Source organism: Herpailurus yagouaroundi, unplaced genomic scaffold (assembly GCF_014898765.1).
Source record: "Herpailurus yagouaroundi ecotype Mexico unplaced genomic scaffold, PumYag 221, whole genome shotgun sequence".
In the NCBI taxonomy this organism is placed as follows: domain Eukaryota; kingdom Metazoa; phylum Chordata; class Mammalia; order Carnivora; family Felidae; genus Herpailurus; species Herpailurus yagouaroundi.
In genome coordinates this window covers 278,354-300,430 of record NW_024412452.1, presented here as the reverse complement: position 1 = coordinate 300,430, position 22,077 = coordinate 278,354, and the positions used below count along the sequence as shown (strand labels likewise).

The 22,077-nt window shown below is 48.9% G+C and overlaps 2 protein-coding genes across 7 annotated transcripts in view; one reads left to right on the top strand and one right to left on the bottom strand.

Moving 5' to 3' along the window:
- TGOLN2 (trans-golgi network protein 2) overlaps positions 1–7,589 on the top strand; it is an 8,668-nt gene extending 1,079 nt beyond the window's left edge. The window contains exons 2-4 of one of the 6 annotated variants that reach the window (XM_040458347.1): positions 1–671; positions 2,073–2,156; positions 3,434–7,589. The exon at positions 1–671 is cut by the window's left edge and continues 276 nt beyond it. In XM_040458347.1, coding sequence (XP_040314281.1) covers positions 1–671; positions 2,073–2,156; positions 3,434–3,439 — 761 coding nt within the window. In that variant the 3' untranslated portion in view covers positions 3,440–7,589. Of the gene's footprint in view, positions 672–2,072; positions 3,388–3,433 lie in introns of those variants that run through there. The other 5 variants (XM_040458350.1, XM_040458349.1, XM_040458344.1 and 2 more) reach the window with 5 other exon arrangements.
- A 224-nt stretch (positions 7,590–7,813) lies between these two features.
- On the bottom strand, positions 7,814–21,651 carry RETSAT (retinol saturase). Its single transcript, XM_040458341.1, has 11 exons — positions 21,255–21,651; positions 18,100–18,282; positions 17,517–17,758; positions 16,958–17,159; positions 16,291–16,488; positions 14,182–14,301; positions 10,349–10,487; positions 10,019–10,128; positions 9,772–9,938; positions 9,400–9,559; positions 7,814–9,144 (listed from the first exon to the last, which is right to left on the bottom strand). Exons 1-11 carry the CDS (start codon positions 21,430–21,432, stop codon positions 9,011–9,013), a joined length of 1,833 nt encoding a protein of 610 aa, XP_040314275.1. The 5' UTR covers positions 21,433–21,651; the 3' UTR covers positions 7,814–9,010.
- Between the last annotated feature and the right edge of the window lie 426 nt (positions 21,652–22,077).

Below are 22,077 nucleotides of genomic sequence, written 5' to 3'. Positions count from 1 at the left end.
AGTCCACGGGAGACGGCTCTCGCAAGGTGGATCCCCAGCCGCAGTCCTCTGGAGACGGCTCTCGCAAGGTGGAGTCTCAGCCGCAGTCCTCTGGAGACGGCTCTCGCAAGGTGAATACCCAGCCACAGTCCACAGGACAGGGCTCCAGCAAGCAGAAGCCCCAGCCCCAGACCACGGGAGATGACCCTAGCAAGGAGAAGCTGCAGCAGCAGTCCTTGAACTCCAACAAGCTGGTCTCCAACCCCTCCTCTGATAACAAGGAACCCACCAATCCTGACTTAAACATACCAGCTGACAAAGATACCTCTCTGCATGCTTCTAGAAGTGAATCTGGGGAGACAGTATTACTGGACTCTGACCCCACTTCTCCACAGCAGGAGAGAGAAGGTAAGTCTTCAGAGCTTACAGAAGATGTGGAGCCCAAGAAGGCTGAGGAAGGCGATACAGAGCCTGAAGGTTCACCGCCCCAAGAAGAGAAAGAGATGCCTGGCCTTGCCTCCAGTGAGAACCGTGAAGGAACACTTTTGGATTCCATGGGTAGGGAGAATGATGACCTTTATAAAGACAGTCTTGGAAGTGCCAGTGCAGAGAGCAGCCACTTCTTTGCATATCTGGTGACCGCAGCCATACTTGTTGCTGTCCTCTATATTGCCTATCACAACAAGCGGAAGGTAAGTCAAGAGTTGCCTTAAGAAGAGGAATGGGATTTCCTCCACCCTGAAAGTTTGTGGTGTGTGGGCCGGTATCTATCACTCATCTGCCTATGAGCACTGGGGATTTTTTTTTTTTAATTTTTTTTTTTTTTAACGTTTATTTTTGAGACAGAGAGAGACAGAGCATGAACGGGGGAGGGGCAGAGAGAGAGGGAGACACAGAATCTGAAGCAGGCTCCAGGCTCTGAGCCATCAGCCCAGAGTCCGACGCGGGGCTCGAACTCAACGGACCGCGAGATCGTGACCTGAGCTGAAGTTGGACGCTCAACCGACTTAGCCACCCAGGCGCCCCTGAGCACTGGGGATTTTAAGACAAACTTCAGTTTATCCTCAGATTCTGCTACGGCTCTCTACTCTCATTTTATAAATGATTTGTTTTCATGTCAGATACCTTTGAGTGCCCTCTGCTGCTGTATTAGGTGCTAAGTAAGGACATTATTGTGATCTGACCTGAATTGGGGTCTCCTCCCATAATCTTAAACTTAGGTCCTTTACGGCCTTAGAGAACCTGAGTACCTGACAGTTCGTAAATACAGTACTCTGAAGATGGTGAATGATTTCTAGTTTCCTTTCCCAAGCTTTTACCTTCCGTCTGCAATGGCAGAAAGAGTGGTTACATAGTCTTTGACATCAACAGCAGAGAGCCCAGGGACTGTCTTCTACAGTCAGTTGAGTTTCTGATTAGAAGAATGGCCAGAAATTGCATGGAGACACTCATCTTTTACTACTTTAGCAATGTTTGGTGTACAGTAATATCTGTTGCTTAGCAACCACTCTGATGACAAAATGATTGCATTTCGTATTGAGTCCTAAGAATTTAGTAGTTTCTACAGCCTGGTTAAAATTGGAGCGTTCAATTTGTCAATATGCCTATGACTGTAAGGAATGAGGGAAGACGTTTAACAAAAAGGTGTTCCTTACTCTACAACCAGAAAGTAACCGTAGATGTGAAAGTGGTAAGGTTAAAGTGGAGCAAGTGTGGGGTGAAAAAGTACATTTGCAGATAAGAAATAATTATTGCTTGTGAGTAAAAAAGGAGTGTCTTATCCTAGAGCTTTCTGGGGAGGAGTTGGCAGATCTTTGTACTCTTGAGTAAATCATATAGACTCCCACAAGCCAAAGCCCAGAACAGTCTTCTTCCCATCTGTTACTTCATACTTAGTAGTATAAAAGATTCTGAGGTGACTGGAGGCCCTGTCCTCCTTAAAATTGTCATAACTTAAAGAGGTCTCTGTGGGTGTACTACTCTTTCACTGTCAGGGTCCTTAACAAATGTACTACCAGGTGATTACCTCTGATTTCAGAGACTGAGATATGTCATTGTAGAGTCACTTGTTAATTTCATTTTCCTTTCCCCAGATTATTGCTTTTGTGCTAGAAGGAAAAAGATCTAAAGTTACTCGACGGCCAAAGGCCAGTGATTACCAGCGTTTGGACCAGAAGGTAAGGAAAGAAGCCCCAGGTCTGTGGGAGGGATAGGCAGTCTCAGATAGGCCCAGCAGACCACTTACATTTGACACGATGGCCGTTGCCCCACCCTTTGCGGACCACAAAGTAGAGATGTCCATATGTACGTGTCTGCAGTATGAGAGCTAGAAGAGACCTCCACGTGCTGAAGTCAGCTCCCTCCCTTGACAGAAGAGGAAATTCAGTCCCAGAAACCTGATTCCTCCTCCCCGCCCCCGCACCGAAGTTCCCACTACAAATTTGTGTCAAAATCAAGACCTGATGGCAACCCCCTAGGCACCCATCCTGTGCTTTTTGCACCAAACCAACACTTCACAAATTTTAGTAGGCACATGAATCACCCTGGGAATTGTATTGAAAAGTCTGACTGATTACATATGGGTGGAATCTCTGCTTCTACGTTTCTAGGAAGTTCCCAGGTGACATCACATGCTGTGGAGCCATGCTTTAGGTAGCAGAGCATTTGACTACACTCCCCGAATACCAGTGAGTCCAGAAACATCTAGGCCTCCAACTCTAGAGATCAGCCCTACTAAACTGTGGACTCGATTTCCTAAGTGCAGCCAACTCACGCCTGCCAGAAAACAAAGCATTCCTTCCACCCCACAGAGTAGGAGCTGAGCAGGATTCTCCCCAAAAGCAGCCTGAGTGGGAACAGGGTATTTCCACTGCCTTGCCAGCACACACCCCTCCTTTCCCCTTCTATGTAAGGACAGTCAGAATATTGGTAAATAGTACTTGGTGGCTTGACTGTAAGTTTTCCTAAGACTCCCTACAGGTAACGCAGTTCACATGTATAGCCCATACCAGCAACAGAATAAACCACTCAGCTCCAAACACCTTTGCTAACTAGCCCAGTAGGTCAACTTCACAATTTAGCCTTGGCCTAGTACCTTTCCGGATAATTGACTTTAAGGATTCATTTCCCTTTCCTAATTAAAATGCACATGTAAACAATTCAAAACAACACAGAAATACTACAAAGCAGAGACCAGGATTTCCATATTCCTTTCACCAAGTGTGTATCTTTCTAGTATATGTTTGATTTCAAACTGACTTTAAAAATAATTTTAGTGCTTTTATTTTACCGATTGCTCTTTGTATGTTAGAGCGGCAGCTTATCTTAATTCTGAATTTTTTCCCTGAACTGCAACTCCTATAGGATCTTGTATTCCCCTAGATTCATAGCAGTGAGGTGTATTCCCCTGGAAGGAGATTAATGTCACAAATGAATTGTGTTGCTCTCGTTTCAGATTTGATTTCTGTGTTCTTGAGAACTTTGTCCTCCCTGCTGATTTGTTTTTAAATCAAGAGAAATGAAGAAAAAAAAGTACTGTGACCTAAGAGACACCCCCTCCTCTAGGGTTTGGTGGCAAATCGGGCCTGGCAGAGGCGGGGGGGTATTGCTTAGCTTTTTGCACCTGCACTTTGGTGACCTTGTACTCCTGTGTCCCCATCACCTATGCTGGTGTCTTCCATCCTTTCCTCCTCTGAGTGTGAGTAGAGGGAGCATGTGGGAAGCCAGCTATGACCAAAGGGAGACCTCAGCCCCAGGCAGGCTACTGCTGCTGACTGCCTTCCCTTGGGCCTTGGCCCTTTCATAGTTACCCCTTGAAAACAGCATTGCACCCACCACAAGTTATCTTTGCAGACCTAGGAGAAAACTAGGTTGAAAAGTCAACCTAGGAGAAAACTCACCTGCAGGTTGAGGTGCGTCTATACCAAGGCCTCATCTGGAGGGACGTGCCCTACAAAAGATGTAGAAGGTGAATGCTGACAGGCAAAGGGCTACTTTGAATACGTAATTCTCTTCAAAGGCTTCAGCAGCAAACCCAAACAGCTTTTAAAAAGTGCTTTATTGCCTGCAGTCCAACCTGACTAGTGTAAGTTCTTCACATTTTCCTGATATTTTCGTATTACTTAAGACAAAGTGAGTCAAATTCCATTTGGTTGTACTGAGCATAAAACTGAACTTGGGGATTCTGGAAGTAAAGCTGTAAAGCCACGGTTCCCATCACAGATTTTTTAAAATATAGTTATGATTATTGAAAATACTGTGCTTGTCTATACACATAATTGTAACAGGAACTTTTTAAAATAGGGTGAGCTCATACTTTGCAGCAGAAAATGTGCAGGAGGGTTTGGTTTTGACCTGCATTATTTTCCTAGGGTTTTATGAAAGGTTTCCCATAAACTCTGTTTGACATTTGTTGCCTAAAATAGACAAATTAGACTTGTAGTCAGAAACTAACTGTACTGTCTCTTTTACCTTAATCTAGTTAATGGTTCTGTATCTGATATAGGATGTCAAGGGTAATTAGTAAAAACTCTCCTTCCATTCCATGTCAGAGGTTGTTAAAACTTCAGAAATTCAGAGAGTTCCCCTGGGGTAACTGAGGGTAGTGTTTTGGATCATGCTGTGGTTTGAAGTTTTACTTAAGTCCGTTCTAGCTGTGCTACCTATTATAGAGAGCCTAGAGAGAGTTGTTCTGCAGAGAAAAAATGGAATTAGAATAGCTGATCTCAGGGAAATACAAAGAATGTGGGAAGTGAGGGGTGGGATGAATTCTGTGCTGCTGAAGTCATTCTGCAGAAAGGACCATCCTGTTGGCACATTACCTTGCACCTCACTTAAAACAGCATGGCTTTGAGTTGAGATTTATGGAGACAAGGAATAAATGAATGATCTCGGTGTCATGCTCTCTTCCTGTGCATCAGTCTTATAACACTTTCCTCTGAGGAATTTTCTGTCCGGCTCTCCTAGCATTCTATAAAACCATAGTTCCCCTTTGCCTACCTTTCCTTCTCCCCTCTGATGTTTTCTGTTTCTCCGTCTACACTAGCACCTTTCCTTCTACCTTTATGCATGCCCAGATTTCCCGTTCCCATCCATCCTGTTTGTTACTCCTTCCCTTCGTAACCTTTGTATACTCATGTCGGTCCCTGTCTTCCTACTAGTAGTGTTTTTCCTGAGGTTCAGATTGCCAAAGGTAATGGCTTATTCTCAAAGCTTAGTCTTGTTCTGGATAGAACTGAACATTATTGACCATCCAAATTGAAATTCCCCCCTTCTGGTTTCTTTGACTGACTGTCCTGGCTTCTAAGAACTTTGCTTTACCCTGTGCTGGTGGGGGAAGAGAGCTCTCAAAGGCTGGCTTCTCTCTTCCTTCATCTTCCCAGAAATTCATCCATCCCTCATCCTCTGAGTGAGTGACTCCCAAGTATTTATCCTTGGCCTCGTTCCCAAAGAACCAAATCCTGTTGTGTGCTGTTAGTTTGCTCTGTTGGCACTAAAAACTGAAGTTCTCTCTAATACCCATTAAGCTGCCCATCTCACCTGCCCATTTTATTTGTCTCAGCTCCAAACTATGTGGTCTTTTACCATTTTTATCTGTTACAACAGACCTATCCATTAACAACAACGACAACAACAACAAAAAGTCTCCAGTATAATCTTTCTTTCCATTTTCCTTGCTTTCCTGTTGCACCCCCACCATTTCACTTCTCTCCTGAATTCCCAACCCGCCCAAGAGGCATCCTAACTGGTCCTCCTGTCCATCTTCTGTCATGTACAGATTGATCTTTCCAAAATCCTTGCCCTGATCTAAAGCTTCTGTCTACCTCTCATGGCTTAGAGAATCTAGCTTTATAGACTGTAGTGTTCAGGACTCTGCAGATGGGCACTTTCTTGCCAGGTTTTCTCTGCATCCTGCCCAGGCCAAAGGCTCCTCTTGTCAGGCCCATCTAGGCCTCTGTGCCTTTTTGTTGTTGCTGTGCCCTCCATTCCCTGGCTTCCGTGGTTGTTCTTCAGTCAGGGCACACTCCTTTCTCTTCTTTCACTTGCCTCCCCAGATGTTTCTTCAGGCCCCAGCTCAGGTTTTTCCATGCACCTTCTTAACTCCTCCACCACGTGATTGTTGGCTCTTTCCATTCTATTCTAATAACTCTTAATAATGCCAATCACAAATTTTATAACTCCAGCAAAAAAAAGCAGACTTATCTGATGTCTGTATCTGGTCTCTCCTCCCCAAAACGAAGCTACTTGCAGGAGTGCCCTTGGCACCACCTGCATAGCTGCCTAGTGTAGTGACATCCCCTAGGTACTTCAGGAGTTCACTGTCTTCTTGCAGAGACATTTTCCTTGTTCAGGACGTCTGAATGTGACTTACCTGACGTCTCATACAGCTCTTCCTGGCTACTGGTTGCTGTCCCTTACTGATAGACTTTGCTTGTAAGGAGAGTGAGCAGAAAGAAAGATTGGTTTCAGGAACCAAGAGGGTTGGCACCAAGTGGATGCAGAAGGATTCTGTGGAGTCCGCATAGTTCCATTTTTTGAGCATCTGAGAAGTATCGTTTCTTGTGCTAAAAGTACAATAGAATTTAAGCTTCACTGTAGAAATTACACTGAAGGAACTTTCTGACACCAGCGGAAAACTTTTCTCAGTAGTTGTCCTTTTGAAGATAAACTATTGATAGCATGTTTTTCTAGAGGTGGTGTGGATGAGGGTGAGCTGGCTTGAGGCATCTCTCAAGGTGGGGGCGGGGGGGGGGAAGGGGAGGGGGGGCCAGGGAAGTCCCTGGAGCCATGAGAAGCACCGCTATCTAGACAGCTATGTCTTTCCTGCCCCAGCCTTTGGTTGAAAATTGATTTCTAGTAGGAGGAATCTGTGTTTCAGTCATGGGTGTCAGTAGAGGGGTTTCGTTTCTTGCTACAGATTACTGAGTAGAATTATTTAAAGATGCTCTTCTGGACTCTGGGGGAACGAAGGCCAGTCTATCTAGAAAGGCTACAACAACTCGGAAAGACCTGACAATGAGCTATATGTATGCTGACGTTTCTTTTCCCATAATGGCTTTTAATGAAACGTTTGGTGATAGAATTATAAACCTCTAGAATTCCCCTGATGGTGATTCTCATTTTTTTCTCTACTTCATGTCATCTAAATCAAAAAAGGAAGCCTGCTTCTTGTTTTTACAAGGTAACTTGATACATAATGCTGTTATGTATGTGTGATGAAAGCTAGCACGCTTCGCACGTGTTCTGAATCACTTGAACGGGGAAGAGAGTATCTTGTACACCAGACACCAGATCCTGGTGTTCTTCCAGCTGTTTTCTGAAAAGTCTTGCTGAGAAGGTTGCCTTTGACATTGCCTTGCTTAAGGAAGAATCCTGGGAAGATTTCCAGGTTTCATTTAACTATTCATCCAGAGCAAGACAGAATCTCAACTCACCTAGTTCCTCAAGACACCTGTGAATTTCCTAAATGTCCCAGTTGAGAAACTCCTCCGTAATAGTGTTGGGTCTGAGCTGTGTAGCTACAAGCTGCCAACAAAAGCAGCCTCCTCACACTTAGATATTCCTTTAATTCAGAAGTTCCTCGTGTTAAATAAATGATTGTTGAAGTTGTCTCCCTTTTTTGTTTACTGGATTAGTAGAGTGCCACTGTTTTTGCAATGTTTTATATTTTCAGCTTTTTTAACTTAACTATATGATTACTTAATTTTATTTTTTTAAAGCTTATTTGGTCTAATGATAAGTATTTTTCAGTATGTAATGTTTTCCTGAGCTTCTCTGAATGCCGTTTCAATGTAGTTTTGTATCACTGCACAGAAACCAAAATAAGTTTCAAATATTAAAGCTATAAAAACATTAAATTTATTAAAATGGCAATCAAATTGATAGAAATAAGGCCTAATACAAGTGAAAGGTCATTAAAAAAAAAAAAACTTCAGCCTTTGTTCACCTTTCCATCCAGTCCCCCCCCCGTATGTACCAATAAATGGGAACACCATCCCTGACCTTTGTACACTCGTTGCGTAGCTTTCCACATTCTGATCCTGACTGATTTCCAGCCCCACTCCTCCCTGCCAGGCAGCCCATGTTCTAGGTCTAGGAGGTGGCTGGGTTATTTATCTTACAATCAGTTACCTCTGTGGTTGTCATCTGCTGTAACCTTGGCCTGGAACGTTCTTTCAGTCTGCTTCAACCCCCATGAACTCATCTTTCCAGTCCAGTGTTGTAACTGCTAACATCACCCTTTGCTGTGGATTTTTGGAAGATAAACTTTTGAGGCTCAGGTACTGAGCTCCATGAGGGTATCTTGGTGCTGACCCAGTGGAGACCCAATGTTACCGTGAAAATAAGGAAGACAAACCTAGGGCCTGGCTGCATGTGAATTGGATATTTCAATATATACTTTGCTAACGTGTTTACCCCCAACTCCCACAACCACATTGAGACTACCCTAGGTGTTTCCCCACCCTCTGAAAGAGCCACTGGAACCAACAAAAACGGGCTCTCTGGGGGCCTCTGAACCCACGGAACTACAACCAAAACCATGCCCAGGTTTTGACAAAAACCTCTCTAGGCACCCTTTTCCAACAGCAGTATGGAACTCCTTTGGTGCAGCAAGGAGAATGAAGAGAAGTCTCAGGACATCTGGCCCAATCTGCTTCAGCTGACCAAGACTACGGAGGGTTCTGTCCACCTGACCAAAAGAATATTCAGTTGGACTCTTCTGGGTTGGGAGGCGATGGGAGCACAGTGTGCAAAGCTCTGCTTGACCAAACAGGCTGCCCAAGTCACTGGGCCACCCCGGGCCTTTTACCAGGGATAGCAGTGTTAGCTCTGAGCAATCACCTGCCCAGCTGGAAGAGGTGCAACTTGAGAACTGTGATTGAAGAATTGTGACCTGTGTGTCAGACCTCTTCAGAAATCAAAAACAGATTAGAGTGCCTTATGTGAGGAAAGAATGAGTACAGGAAGACATTATGGCTAAGTCCAGGGCTGTGCCATAGCACCAGCCAAATTCCTCAGACTCCACTCTGGACTAATTCTTCTGAGCCTGGATCCTTGAATTGAGATTCTTAAGGTCTAGGTACAAGTTCCGCTTCAGGATGGTGCTGCTGCATAGTAGGGCCCCTTGCAAGGCCCCCACCAACCCACAGGTGAAGACATCCTGGCCTAGGAGACAAGAACACAGGCCCATGAGCATCTTCCCCAAGCAGGGGGACAGGGAGCAAAGGCTCTCATGTTCATCCCTCCAAGCTAGGCCACCCACAGATGGCTTTACATCAGGACCAGGGTCCATAGCCTGCTGGGGTAGCCCATCCCAATGTGGAAGGCTGCAGGGGACAGTAGGATCTGCAGACAGAACAGAGTACTTTGGGTGACCGGGAGGCCTGGGGTTGTAGGCCCTAGAGAAATGGGGCAGTGTACCTGTCAAGTAGAGGTTGGGAATGGGGCTTTGGGCCCTCATGGAGGTCATCACATGAGGATGTAGGCGGTCCAGGTCATGGCTGGCCCCATAGGAGGCACCCCAGGGAGCAGCCAGATAGAACTGGTAGGTCAGCGGGGACCCTCCAACCACACTCTCCACCTGAGGAGACAAAAGGCAGCAGAGTGGGAGTGGGGCCTTGTGAGATCCTCGTTTCCTCCCTTTTCTGTTCTCAACTGAACTGTATGCCTGCATGGGTTCCCTGCCCTTCCCTGGAGCTTAGTTATTTCAGGGCTTTATTTCCCTCCCCAAAAGAAAGAGCAGAAATGGCACCGAGAGGGATGTTGTCACTACCACATGGTCTGCCCGCCTACCTTCCCCTCCAGCTGTGGGAACAGTCTCATGACAACCGACATAGAGGCTTCAACAAAGGAGTTTTTGAGTGTTTCATAGTCGCTGTTCCGCTTTCCCTCTGCCTTCTCCTGCCACTCTTCAAACCACTCATAGCAGGTGGGCACCAGTACGATCATCGTGGACCGGTCTGGGGACACAGCTGGGGTTACTAATGCCAGGCCCCTTCCCTGCTCCGGCCCCCGTGCCGCCCCCGACCGAAAGGCCCACCTGGGAACCGGTCCTCCCAAGTGGGATCCTTGGCTGAGGAGGCGGCAATGAAGAGGATGGGCAAGTGCTCTGCAGCCTTTTCCCTGGGCATCGAGACGTAGTGCTCCATCCTGAGGGCGAGGGCTGTGGCTGCCGATGCCAGGCCTTGGCTCCTCACTGCCACTGCCCCAAGGACAGGCCAGCCCCCGGGACCCCCCACAGGGATGAAGCTGAGGCCCACTCCGTAACTGCTGCGGATTCTCCAGCGTCAGAGGAGGAGGCAAGAGCCCCATGGGCTGTGGGCCCCAGCTGACACCCTCCCCCCCCCCCCCATGCACACACACGCCTTACGCCTTGTCCAAGTCTGTGTCAAAATACACAAAGTAGTTGGTGGACTGCAGCCCCAAGTCCTCCTTGGTGCCTCGTAGGCCGATGAAAACACAGAAGGCGCTCAAGCCAGGCCGCACCATCTCCAGCTGCTGCCTCACACCTGCCGAAGTAGAGGTGAGGGCCATGTGAACACAGCCGGCAGGGGGAGCCGCTCCCTGGCCGGAAGAATTTGCTTGCTTTATCTGCAGCCTCACCCTCGGCGACCAGCCTAGCACCTGGCCATCTTCACAACTCTTGTTTTAACACTAAAATAACAGTGTTGACAGGGCCTGCTCTTCTCTGACTTCTGCCTGGTAAGAACACGCCCCCGGGCTCCCACTCCTCTGCCCACCCCCCACTTCTGCTCTAAGCCCCCTTGAAGGCCCAGGAGGCCCAGCTTCTCTAAGCTGGCTCAGTGCCTGCAATCTTCCCTATTGGCTTTAAGTTATGAGCAGATTACTGGGCTCCACACTATACAGACCATACGTACGAACAGTAGTTTGTTATAAGCCTTGATTTCCATATTACATTGAATACAAGCCATCTAGGGGCACCTGGGTGACTCAGCTGGTTAAGCATCTGACTTTGGCTCAGGTCATGATCTCGCGGTTTGTGAGTTTGAGCCCCGTGTCGGGCACTGTCCTGACAGCTCAGAGCCTGGAGCCTGCTTTGGATTCTGTGTCTCCCTCTCTTTCTGCCCCTCTCCTGCGCGTGCACTCGCTCTCTCTCTCTCTCTCCCTCCTTTAAAATAAGCATTTAAAAAAAAAAATGTAGGGGTGCCTGGCTAGCTCAGTTGAGTGTCTGACTTCGGCTCAGGTCATGATCTCACAGTTCGTGGGTTCAAGCCCCACGTCAGGCTCTGTGCTGACAGCTCAAGCCTAGAGCCTGCTTTGGATTCTGTGTCGCCTTCTCTCTGCCCCTCCCCTGCTCACACTCTCCCTCTGTCTCTGAAAAATAAAATAAATGTTAAAAACAATTTTTAAAAATACCACCCCTCCTGAAATAGGTGTTCAAATAGTAACTATAAAGGAACAACCAGATTCACCATTAAAACAACAACAAAATGAAGATTTCAAAATAAAAAAGCATTAAAAAAGAATACAAGCCATCCAATGAGCAAATATACATAATTCCTAGTGTGCTGAACAGGCTGAACAAGACTTCAAAATGGTAAGCAACGCAGATGAACAAATGCCAACACCGTTCCTGCCAGCTGGCATTTTAGGTTCAGGTAGGGGAGGAGGGAAGAGCACTGTGGAAGCAGGCAAGAGCCTCTGTGAGAGCCATCTGATGTCCCCTGGAGCTAAGCAGCTGGGCTCCCCCACCTCTCAACAAATGACCCCAGACCAGCCTTCTGGAAATGGCTCCCACAAAGTCTTACCTTTGTTCCCATTCCCAGGACCACCACCTGCCTGAGGGGTAACTGGGCCACTGGCTACTGTGCCTAATTTGTTAAACAAGTACTTGTTGAGGACCTAAAATGTGCTGAATCCTCTGCTAGGCTTTGGGGACACTACAAGGAATCAGATATGATGCCTGTCTCCTGGAAAAGAGGCTTTCCTGAAAGAAGCTGGCTTTCCTAATAGAGGCTACGAAGAGCTGAGTGCTATGTGTAGGGTGACCATAGGATTTATCATCCAAAACAGGCTTTTGAGAGTGAAAGGAGGCGGGATAGCAATTCCAGTAGGACCACAAGTAAGAGACTGACAGACCACTGGGCCATGGGGGCGCCATCAGGACAGAAGGGGAATGTGGGTTTCCACCGCCACCGGGAGGGATGGCGGGCTGCCCTGGGGCCGTAGGAGCACCTTCTCACCCGGGTTCCAGCATCTGGGGCTCATCTCACTGCCGGCTCCCCCTCTCCAGGTGGGATGGGGGTGATCATGGAGAAAACAGGGGGCCCAGGAGTGAAACCATCTAGGTCTCCAGAGGCCCTTAAGAACAGTAACTACCCCACCTAGCCCTGCCTTTCCCTTTTTCTCCAACTAGAAGGATGGGATCCAGGAACCACATACCTGGCAGAAAAATAGAACCTTGGGTCCCAAATAAGGCACACAATTATATCCAGGCTTTTTTCTCCATGCCAGCCTCAGCTTCCCTTATTGATACTGTCCGATGAGTCTTCCCCACTCAAACAACTTCCTCTCCAAACCATCCCCAGGAACCTCCTGAAGGCCCAGCAGTGGACTTAAGAAAAGTGCTCCTATTCACAGAGGCCCCCTCTGCCTGACCACCCCACCTCCACACGACTCCAGCCAGCACTGCCTGCCCCAAAGGCCACCAGACATCTGGTTCTCAACTCTGAGAGGTAGATAGACCTATGAGAACCCCCACCCCCAAAGCAGGTGGAAACAAAGGAGTCCCAGGGGTCTCCGGAGTTAAGCATCTTGGCTGCCACTGCCTGAAACGCTCTCAAACGGGGATTCATCTGAGGCAACATCCAACTGCTCCTCCTAAGGGGGCAAATGGTTTTTCAGCCAGGTGGGGCTTGTGCCATTAGATTAGATACACAAAAGCAGTAAACACTGTAACTAGAGAAGGGAGGGCAAGCTAAACTTGTAACTCCTGACAGGGCGCCCTGGGGAGGAGGCAGGCAGGAGGAGGGGCACTGGGACCCATCAGAGCCAGGGTTCAGGGGTCCTGGGAGGCAGGGAGGCAGGAAGTACCAAACGCAAAGTCTGCCAGCTGCCCTGCCACCGGCCAGTCTGCCACACCCCACACAGTGTGAGGGAGGACAGGCCTTCTCTGGCAACAGACACCAGTTGAGGCCCAGCTGAGTGAAGCTCCACATTTCTCAGTCCGGACGGGGCCAAGGACCCAGGCTTTCAAGTCAGAACCACCAGTGTTCTCATCTCCGCTTCGCTGCTTTCACCCGGGTGGCCTTGGGAAGTCACTTCACCCGTATGGGTCTCACTTCTCCTCCGGCCCCATAAACATCAGGATGATGACATCTGTCTCCCAGGTGGCAGTGAGGATCACGTGCCACGACAAAGGTAAAGCCTCTCACACAGACTTACCGAGGAAGGGCTCGCCCACAGATAAGCCTACTGCCCCTCACCCCCCAAAACCAGGCTTTTATTATGTTTGGACACAGCCTATTAGAAGAGAAGACTGCATTGAGGGTTATTTCTGTCCAGGCCACAGATTTCAAGCACAAGCCCAGAGCTCAAGGGACAGAAGAAAGCCAGAAGGGTACTCCCGCAGCTTCAGCCCCAGCAAGTAGCTGGTTCTTGAAAGAGGTAAAAAAAAAAAAAAAAAAAAAAAAATAGAACCTTGGGTCCCAAATAAAGCACACAACAATTACAGCAAGACTTTCTTCTCCATGCCGGCCTTAGCTTCCTTAACTGACGTCAGACCAGGCTTTCCCACTCAAAGTAAGTGAAGAATTCAGGGAAAAAAGTAGGATTCAAACCACAAACCCAAGCAGCGTTCCTTTAGGACGCTACCCACCATCATGAACTATTAGCTCTAAGATCTGGGGAAGCTGAAAACAGGCAACAGACTTGAAAGAGAAGAGGGCAAAGCGGGTGAGGTTATAGGGGATAAGGGGTAAATATGCCAAGGACGGAATGAGAGGTAAGGACCGAGGGGTCTGTGGGGGTGATTCAATACAAAGAAAGCTGCTTCCCAACCCCTAAACACAGAGGTCTTGCTGGGAACAGATGCTAGAGATGGTGTGCTCATGCTCACCTGTTCTGCTTAAGGACGGTCACAGGGCAGTCAAGAGGAGCAAGAACACCAGCCTGGCTGGGCAGGCTAGCCCCAGAGGGGGCACTGCTAGGAGCTTCGCAGAGCAAAGTAGCCCAGTCTTTTACCTGGCAGACAGCGGGCATTCTCTGGCAGTAGGTACTGGTAGGTATTGAAGAGTCCTGCGTCGGAGATCACGATGGGGCAATAGATGTTCACCAGCTCCTGACCCTTCTTCACAGTGACACCTGCAGGCACAAGAGCTTGGCTGAGGTTCTTTGCACTCCAGGTTTTACACAGATCTCTCCCAGCCTACACTTTATCTTCTTAGACCTGGGCATCCAGCCCAGCTATGGTCAGGCAGGCAGGCTCCAGGCAAAACTGCAAAGCAAGTGAAACATCCTCAAGCATTCTCCGCCTAACCCCACAGTCACTTGTGCACTTACCTTCCCTGGCTCTCTCCCCACGCCATGTGGGCACCCTTTTCTGTAGCCAAACCTCCACACTAACCGTGACAAAGCTCATGGGCTGAAGCCCTTCCACTGGAATCCCAGGCCCTTCTTCACTGCTGCCAGACTTCTATTTCCAAAATACTCTGAGACCCTCCAATGACACCACAACCTCTGTAAGATAAACTCCAAAGTCTTGTACCAGCCTTCCAAGATCTGGTCCCTTCTGTGTCTCCAGCCTTGTCTCTGGCCACACGCACTAAACTATTAGGTGGCACCATATCAAACAGCTGATAGTCAACCACTTTGACCTATAAAAACAGTAGCATTTTTGGGTTCAACCTACTTCCAGATGCCTAAAAATAGTCAGCTCTTTCATGCATCTGTGCCTTCGCACATTCTGTTCCCCCTGCCTGGAACATCCCAAAAGCTCGAGCTAGCTTCTTCTCACCCTTTATGACCTGCCTCAAGCACCTCTGCCCTCCTTCCTCCATCCTTAGTCTGTACCTTTGTATGACACTTTACATCTCAATGATCTTCCCTATGATTAGAAACTTCTTGAATTACAGATTTTCTTTATAGCCATCTCATCTTTTTATCTCCATCTTTTATCACCTAGCACCTGAAAAATACGAGTAATATTCTGAACTGAATTTAATTGAACTGATAAACCCACCTTGCTTCAAGGACCTCTTCTGGCTGGAAGAGGAACTTGCTTGTGGACATCAGAGAAAAATCTCACACAACCAACCACCTCTCCGGTCTCACCCAGCAACTTCCTAGTCTCTTCTACAAATGTATTCTCAGAGATCGCTGATGACCTTTTCTCCCTTGATTTTTTTGTGCAGTGGGCCATCCACACACCTCCTCCTTGAAAGACTTCTCTGGTGAATTCACTGTCACACCAGCCCTCTTCTTTCAGGTCTCTCTCTGTCTCCTTCCCTGATGTTTCTTTAAGCACCCCCTAATCATGGATGGCCTGTTCTGTTTACCAGAGTCCTTCCCTGCACACACCCTCTCCTCACAGAATTCATCCACGGTGGAATTCTGATGCTCTGGGCAGGTGGCAGTAAAGACCCGAGCCAGGATAACGAGATTCTAGGCTCCACTCTGCCATTTACAGGTTGAGGGCAGAGCATCTCGCTGGCCTCCACAATGCCCTTTCAAGTGCCCAGGTTATTTATTCATCCCACCAATCACTAAACAAACATGTATGGAGCCTCTATTATGTGCTAAGATCTAGAGGCATAAAGACACAGCCCCCAGGACGCCCGGATGGCTCAGTCAGTTAAGCATCTGGCTCTTGACTTTGGCTCAGGTCATGATCTCACAGTTTGTGGGTTCGAGCTCCACGTCAGGCTCTGTGCTGGTGGTGCACAGCCTGCTTGGGTTCTCTTTCTCTCCGTCTCTCTCTGCCCCTCCCCTATTGGTGTGCTCTGTCTCTCTCTCTCTCTCTCTCTCTCTCTCTCTCTCTCTCTCTCAAAATAAATAAACTTAAAAAAAAAAAAAAAGACACAGCCCCTACATTCAAGGGGATCTTGGATTGCTGGATCCCTATTTTTGCCTATGGAATAAATGATCAAATACTGGTCTTTGGGGACCATGCAATCCTTTATCCTTCCTGCGTCCTTTCTAATCGCTTTCCCTGAGCCCCTGCTCTGGGCAATTTTGGCCCTGAACTCCCCGTGAGGAGGTCGGTTTTTCTATACCTTGTGCTTGTTTCTCTCTGCACCCCACTTCTCTCCCACCCCAGCCCAGGAGCCATGAAGCACGATGAGGGGCTCTCACCACAGGCTTTCCCAGTGGAGTCCAGCAACACACTCTGCACAGTAGCACTGGTCAGGACAGCGCCCCCGGCCCGCTGAATCACAGGGATGGTGTGGAAAGCGATCTCACTGGTACCCCCTCGGGGATAAAAGGCCCCTTCCATGTAGTGGTTCACCACCAGAGCGTGCATGGCGAAGGCACTGTGCCTGGGGGTCACACCTACAGAAGGAAGGAAGGGGCGATGAGGCAAGAGCAGGCGGCAGCAGCATTTAAAGAGGAAGGCAGATTCCTGTCAAAAAGCATGCAAGCCTCGGTCTGCCCACCCCAGGATCCAAATGATACCCAGGGCTAAGGGCAGCCAGAGGGCCTATCTACTGCCATCCAAACACAGGGTACCTTACAGATCCGGGGGCCAGTGGGAATGTCCTCCCTCAAAGTGACATGCTGCTGAGACGAGGGAGGACACGGTTGGCTGAAAAGGAAAAGCATCCAGGGCATGGCGCAGGGAATGTGTGCCAGGGAGTCCAGCAGGTAGGTGGACAGACTTCTCACCCAAGAGCTCCAGAGGGCCTTGGGTTTATCCTGCTCCACTTCAGTCAGTCAGGCAGGTTCAGGAAGAAAGATTGAGAGCCAAGAGGGCAACACCTCCTCCCCCAGGAGCCGCCCAGGACTCCAGGCCAGTACCCACCGTAAGTGGGGAAGATGTAGCTGAGCACCGCCCGGAGCTCCGGGGAGGCCGGCAGCTGCCGCAGGACCTCATCCAGGCTCTGGGTGGAAGCACGAAGAAAGGCAGAGAAATGGGTGAGCAGCCCCCACTTGCTGAGGAGCTGAGCTATGCGCAATGGGAGGGTCTTCAACAAGATGGCCAGGACGACTCCATGGGACACCGCCTGAGAAAAAAAATAAGCAGCGAGGAGCCACTGTAACGGAATCACCATTCCAATGGCCTGCATACCAGCCCAGCACTGCGGCCCAGCAACATTTAGCCCTGGCCGAACTTGGATTTTTAAAAATCTGTACTCTGTGAATTTTTCCCATTCCACATTCAGATGAGTCCTTTTCTGAATATAAATATATTTTCTGAATATATTTGGGCAGAGGCCAACTAGGGTAGGGCTAAGTTCAGGGCAGACTTGACCGGTCCTCCCTTTCTGCCTCACCCACCGGTCACTGCACTAATGAAGGTCAGCCTTGTCAGGAATAAACGGGGGGTGGGGGTGGGGGGGTCCTCAGCACATCCACGTTACCTTAACCAGCTTTATATATTTGTCAATGGCAGCTTCCTCCTGGGGAAACTTCTCCTTGAGGCCCTGAATGTAAGCTTTCTTCCCACTGTACATGGGGAACTCTTTTCGGCCGTTGGGTCCTTCTAGTACCATGATGTCAAACGGAGAAGACAAGGCGACCCATTCCAGCTGCCCCTCAGTGATCTGGTCCAGGATAAGACGGCTACTCTTGCCCTCTTGCATGTGCCCGACATAATGGATTCCTGTTGGGAGACAGAAGAACAAGGTGTCATAGGGATAAGGGAGCTGATCCCTGGAACGGTAGATAAAAGAAGCGAAATGAAAGAGGTAGTCCTGCATGGCTGAGTCCGTGCCCGGAGAGTGCTACCCACAACTTTCTGTGGGGAGGTGCTGCAGCAGAAACCACCAGATCTCTACCCAGTTCAGCTCCCCGCTGTGATGGCTGTCAGACAAAGAAAGTGGTGCCCAGAGAGAAGCTGGGGCCTCCAGAACAACAGAAACGTCCAGTGTCATCCCACAGTGGCTGCTCCAAGCCTCCTAAAGATACAGCCATGTTCCCAACCCCTTCCCACACAAGCCTTACCTGTGTCAAATTCCAGGCCATTCTTTCCAAAAGTATGACAACAGCCTCCTGCCTTGGTATGTTGTTCCAGTACCAGAACTCGCTTGCCGGCTTTGGCTAGAATCGCAGCTGCAGCCAGGCCCCCAAAGCCACTGCCGATCACCACTGCATCCAGCTTCTTTGGCACTCGGCTGACTGAGAAAGCTGCAGCAGAGGGAAGAGTTGGAGGGTGAGCTTCTCAGGCAGGGGCAGCAAAAGAGCAAAGACACGGAAACCAAGGAAGGCTCTGCTAGCTTACACAATGCAAGAAAACTCCAGTGCAGTTTGGCATGGAGGAACCGACTAAAATATCTCAAACATTGCACCTGGGAAATACTCAGGACCAGCCAGGCAGATTAAAGACAGTGATTTGGTCTTACTAGAGCCGATTTAACTAAAACCAATATGTACCTGGGGATTTTACCTACTTTAAAGAAAACAAACACAAACAGAAACAGAAAGCTGACAATAATAATACAGGCTGAGAAACTTAAGTGCAGATAGAGAGCTAGGGAAGAAAGAAACAAGGAAACGGGGGACACAGGAGAGTGCTGTGGGCAGACTGTGGCTCTTGGAATTGTCCATTCATAAGTTGGTTATCTTTGAAAAATACAGGGTCTGTAGGCACCAGTGGAACAGCCTGGTCCTATGATGGTTCTTCAAGATCCTGAAGCAGAGGCTTGAGCAGGACAGAGCTGAGAAATCATTGCACCACCCTTTCATATCAGAGAAGTCTGGAGGCAGAACTAAGGGATCAGCACCTAAGCAAGATAAAAGGACAGCACATGGTGCCACGTGGGCACTTCAACATGTGATCTGTTCTTTAAAGATCATTCTTGAACTGAGATTTGGAATTTTTCCAAGCTGCAAGAGAACTTGGGAAACTTTTAACTTTTCAAACATTTTTAGAAAAACGTCTAGGGCGCCTGGGTAGCTCAGTCGGTTAAGTGTTCGACTTCAGCTCAGGTCATGATCTCGCAGTCCCTGAGTTCGAGCCCCGCGTCGGGCTCTGGGCTGACAGCTCAGAGCCTGGAGCCTGCTTCGGATTCTGTGTCTCCCTCTCTCTCTGCCCCTCCCCTGCTCACACTCTGTCTCTCTCTCTCTCAAAAATAAACATTAAAAAAAGAAAAAAAAAAAGAAAAACGTCTAGTGAAAAACACATTTTATATCACAATTCAAAATATAAATAAGTATATAATCTAAATAATGGGAGTTGAAGTTTCACAATAACTGAAATAGAAGTATTACAGAACTATGTATGATGACTCTGATATTTTCTGTTCTACTACATTTTGAAATACAACCTACTAAATCCAGTTCATGATCCACTAATAGATCACACAACCTGGCTGGAAAAAGTTACATCAGTCATCTCATTTTTATTTTTTTTTTAATTTTTTTTAATGTTTATTCATTTTTTGATAGAGTGTGGGTGAGAGAGGGGCAGAGAGAGAGGGAGACACAGAATCTGAAGCAGGCTCCAGGCTCTGAACTGACAGCACAGAGCCCGACGTGGGGCTTTAACTCACGGACTGTGAGATCATGACCTGAGCTGAAGTCAGATGCTCAACCAACTGAGCCATCCAGGTGCCCCAGTCATCTCACTTCTAGACCAACCCGAGAGAAGTGGAGTAATTTGCTAATAATGGCTATGCAGTAAATTAATGACAGAATCCAAGCTAAAACCCTCATCTCAGAAGTTCAGACTAACAGTCTTTCCACTTAAAACAGTATTGTCTCCGCCTGTGTCACAAGATGTATCACACAGAATCCTAAAATTTACAAGTGGGAGGGATCTTGGAGATCAAAGAGGAGATCTAACTTTTTTTTCTTAAAGCAGCACAACCCTTTCTTTAAACCTTATGAGGAACCCCAAAGTATGTTCTAAAGATGATAGTGGAGATACTCTGGTTGACCAAAGAGCAGCTCTCAGCCTGAGGCACCCTGTTGAGCCTCTCCCAAAGTTTTAGAACCAACCATAAGAGTTGGGACGAGGCATAGCCACTCAAATCACTTGATGGGCGAAATACAATTTCCCACACAGGTTGGAAGAGATGTGCAGCTCCTCCATGCCCTTGAACCATGGGGGAGAGTAAGGGGAAAAGTTAAGGTCTTATAACCAAGTGGGGGAAAGGTCTCTTCTTGTCTATCCTGTGGGTCGTGGACCTGTTCCTGGCTATGCCATTGGTGAGGGAGCATAAGGCAGGCTGAGGGGCAAAACACAATCTAGTACCCCCCCCACACACACACACACCCAACTCCAGGTGGGATCTGTGTGATAATCCTTGGACACTCCTGGCTACCCAAGAACAAAGGAAAAGGGTTTAAGTGCTTGCCATGGTGATGTGGGAAACTAAGGCAAATGAAAAATTAAATTCCCTTACTGCCTACAGCCCATTGACGAGTCCTTGAAATTGGTAGAGTGACCTCCCTGTCGGAGCTTAGCTGTTTCAATGATGGCACTTTGCTAGGGGCAAAAGAGAACCTGAGCTTAGCACTGTCACAACCTTGAGGACCCATCTTGTAAGTCTACTTCCTTTATCTCAATTACCCCAAAATATATGTTGGCAATCATACTCCAAGCGTATGGCCTCCCAATATACATCTATGTATAGATGTAACAGAACCTCTCATGACTGAGGTTCTCAGTCATGAACAGCTCGCCCCTCAAGGTCCTAGAAATCTTGCTTCCAAAATACCTTAGCGACTTACTCTATCCCTGACCCCCTCCCAACCTGAGGGTATATAATGAGTTAACTGTCACAACCTCAGTGCAGCTCTTCCTGCCCATGGGTCCTGTCCCTGTGCTTTAATAAAATCACCTTTTTGCACCAAGAATTTTTTCTTGGCCCCAGGCTCAGGACCACCCCCCCATCACCCCCAAAACTTCATCGCCATGACCTCAGAAAGCGGAGGACAGGACATAGTGGGACCACTATGGCCTGGGGGCCTGCTTGGGCAAAGTCTGTCACCCGTAGGAGACACGAAAGCGAGGCGCCTCCACTTTCAAGGAAGCCCTCCCAGCACTTTACATATGGGGAAACTGAGGCCCAGGTGGGCAGCGGATCGCCGTGTTGGAATCGGAACGCAAACCTGAGAGGCCGCCCAAGTACAGCCTTGGAGCCCTTCTCGCTGACCTTGCTTGAGAACCTTTTTCCTGGCCTCTTTGTCGGTCACCAGCGGCGCGGGGGGCCGCCTGACGTCCTCGGAGAAGGGGTTCGGGGAGCTGCCTGCGAACGGCCGCAGGTGCCCTTTGCAGAGGACCGCCAACAGCGGCACAACCAGCAGCAGCAGCAGCAGCAGCGAAAGCCACATAGCGCCGGCGGGGCCCAAGGACGGGGTCCGCAGATACGACCCCCAGCCTGTACTGCAGTGCCCCCGCCGCGCGTATTTATCCTTCCCGGCCAGGAGGCGGGGGCAACATCGACCTTTGATCAGCCAGAACCTTTCCGGCCTGGAGCCAGGAGTCCGGCGCGGACTGGCCCTCCGGGCGGCTCGTACTCCTGCAGCGCCAAGTTTCCCAAGCTGCCGGGAGGCGGGGCGCTCCGGGCCCGGAGGCTGAGCCGGGACGCCGTGCGCACGCGCGGGGAGGGGCGGCCGGGGGCTGACGGAGACTGGGAAGGCCCGGGAGCCTTGGCCGCGGCCCGCGAGCCCCCAACTCTGCGGAGGACGCGTGGAGTGGAGATGGTCGTCCCGGACCTAGACCAGCCTGGGAACTGCAGGCCCGAGAGAGAATCCCGCCCGGGACCCAGGATGCCTGGGTTCTGGTCCGCGCTCTGCCGAGGGCTCGCCGAATGACCCGAGGCAAGTTGCTTACCTGTTTTCAGTACCTAGTGGCGAGGAGGTTTCCGTCCGGAATCCACACAGCCCCAGTCTGGCGGGGTTTCTTGATGGAGTGAGATTCCTGTTGAGATCGCGAGTCACAGCCGGCGAGCACCCAACCCTGTGCCCCCACCCCAT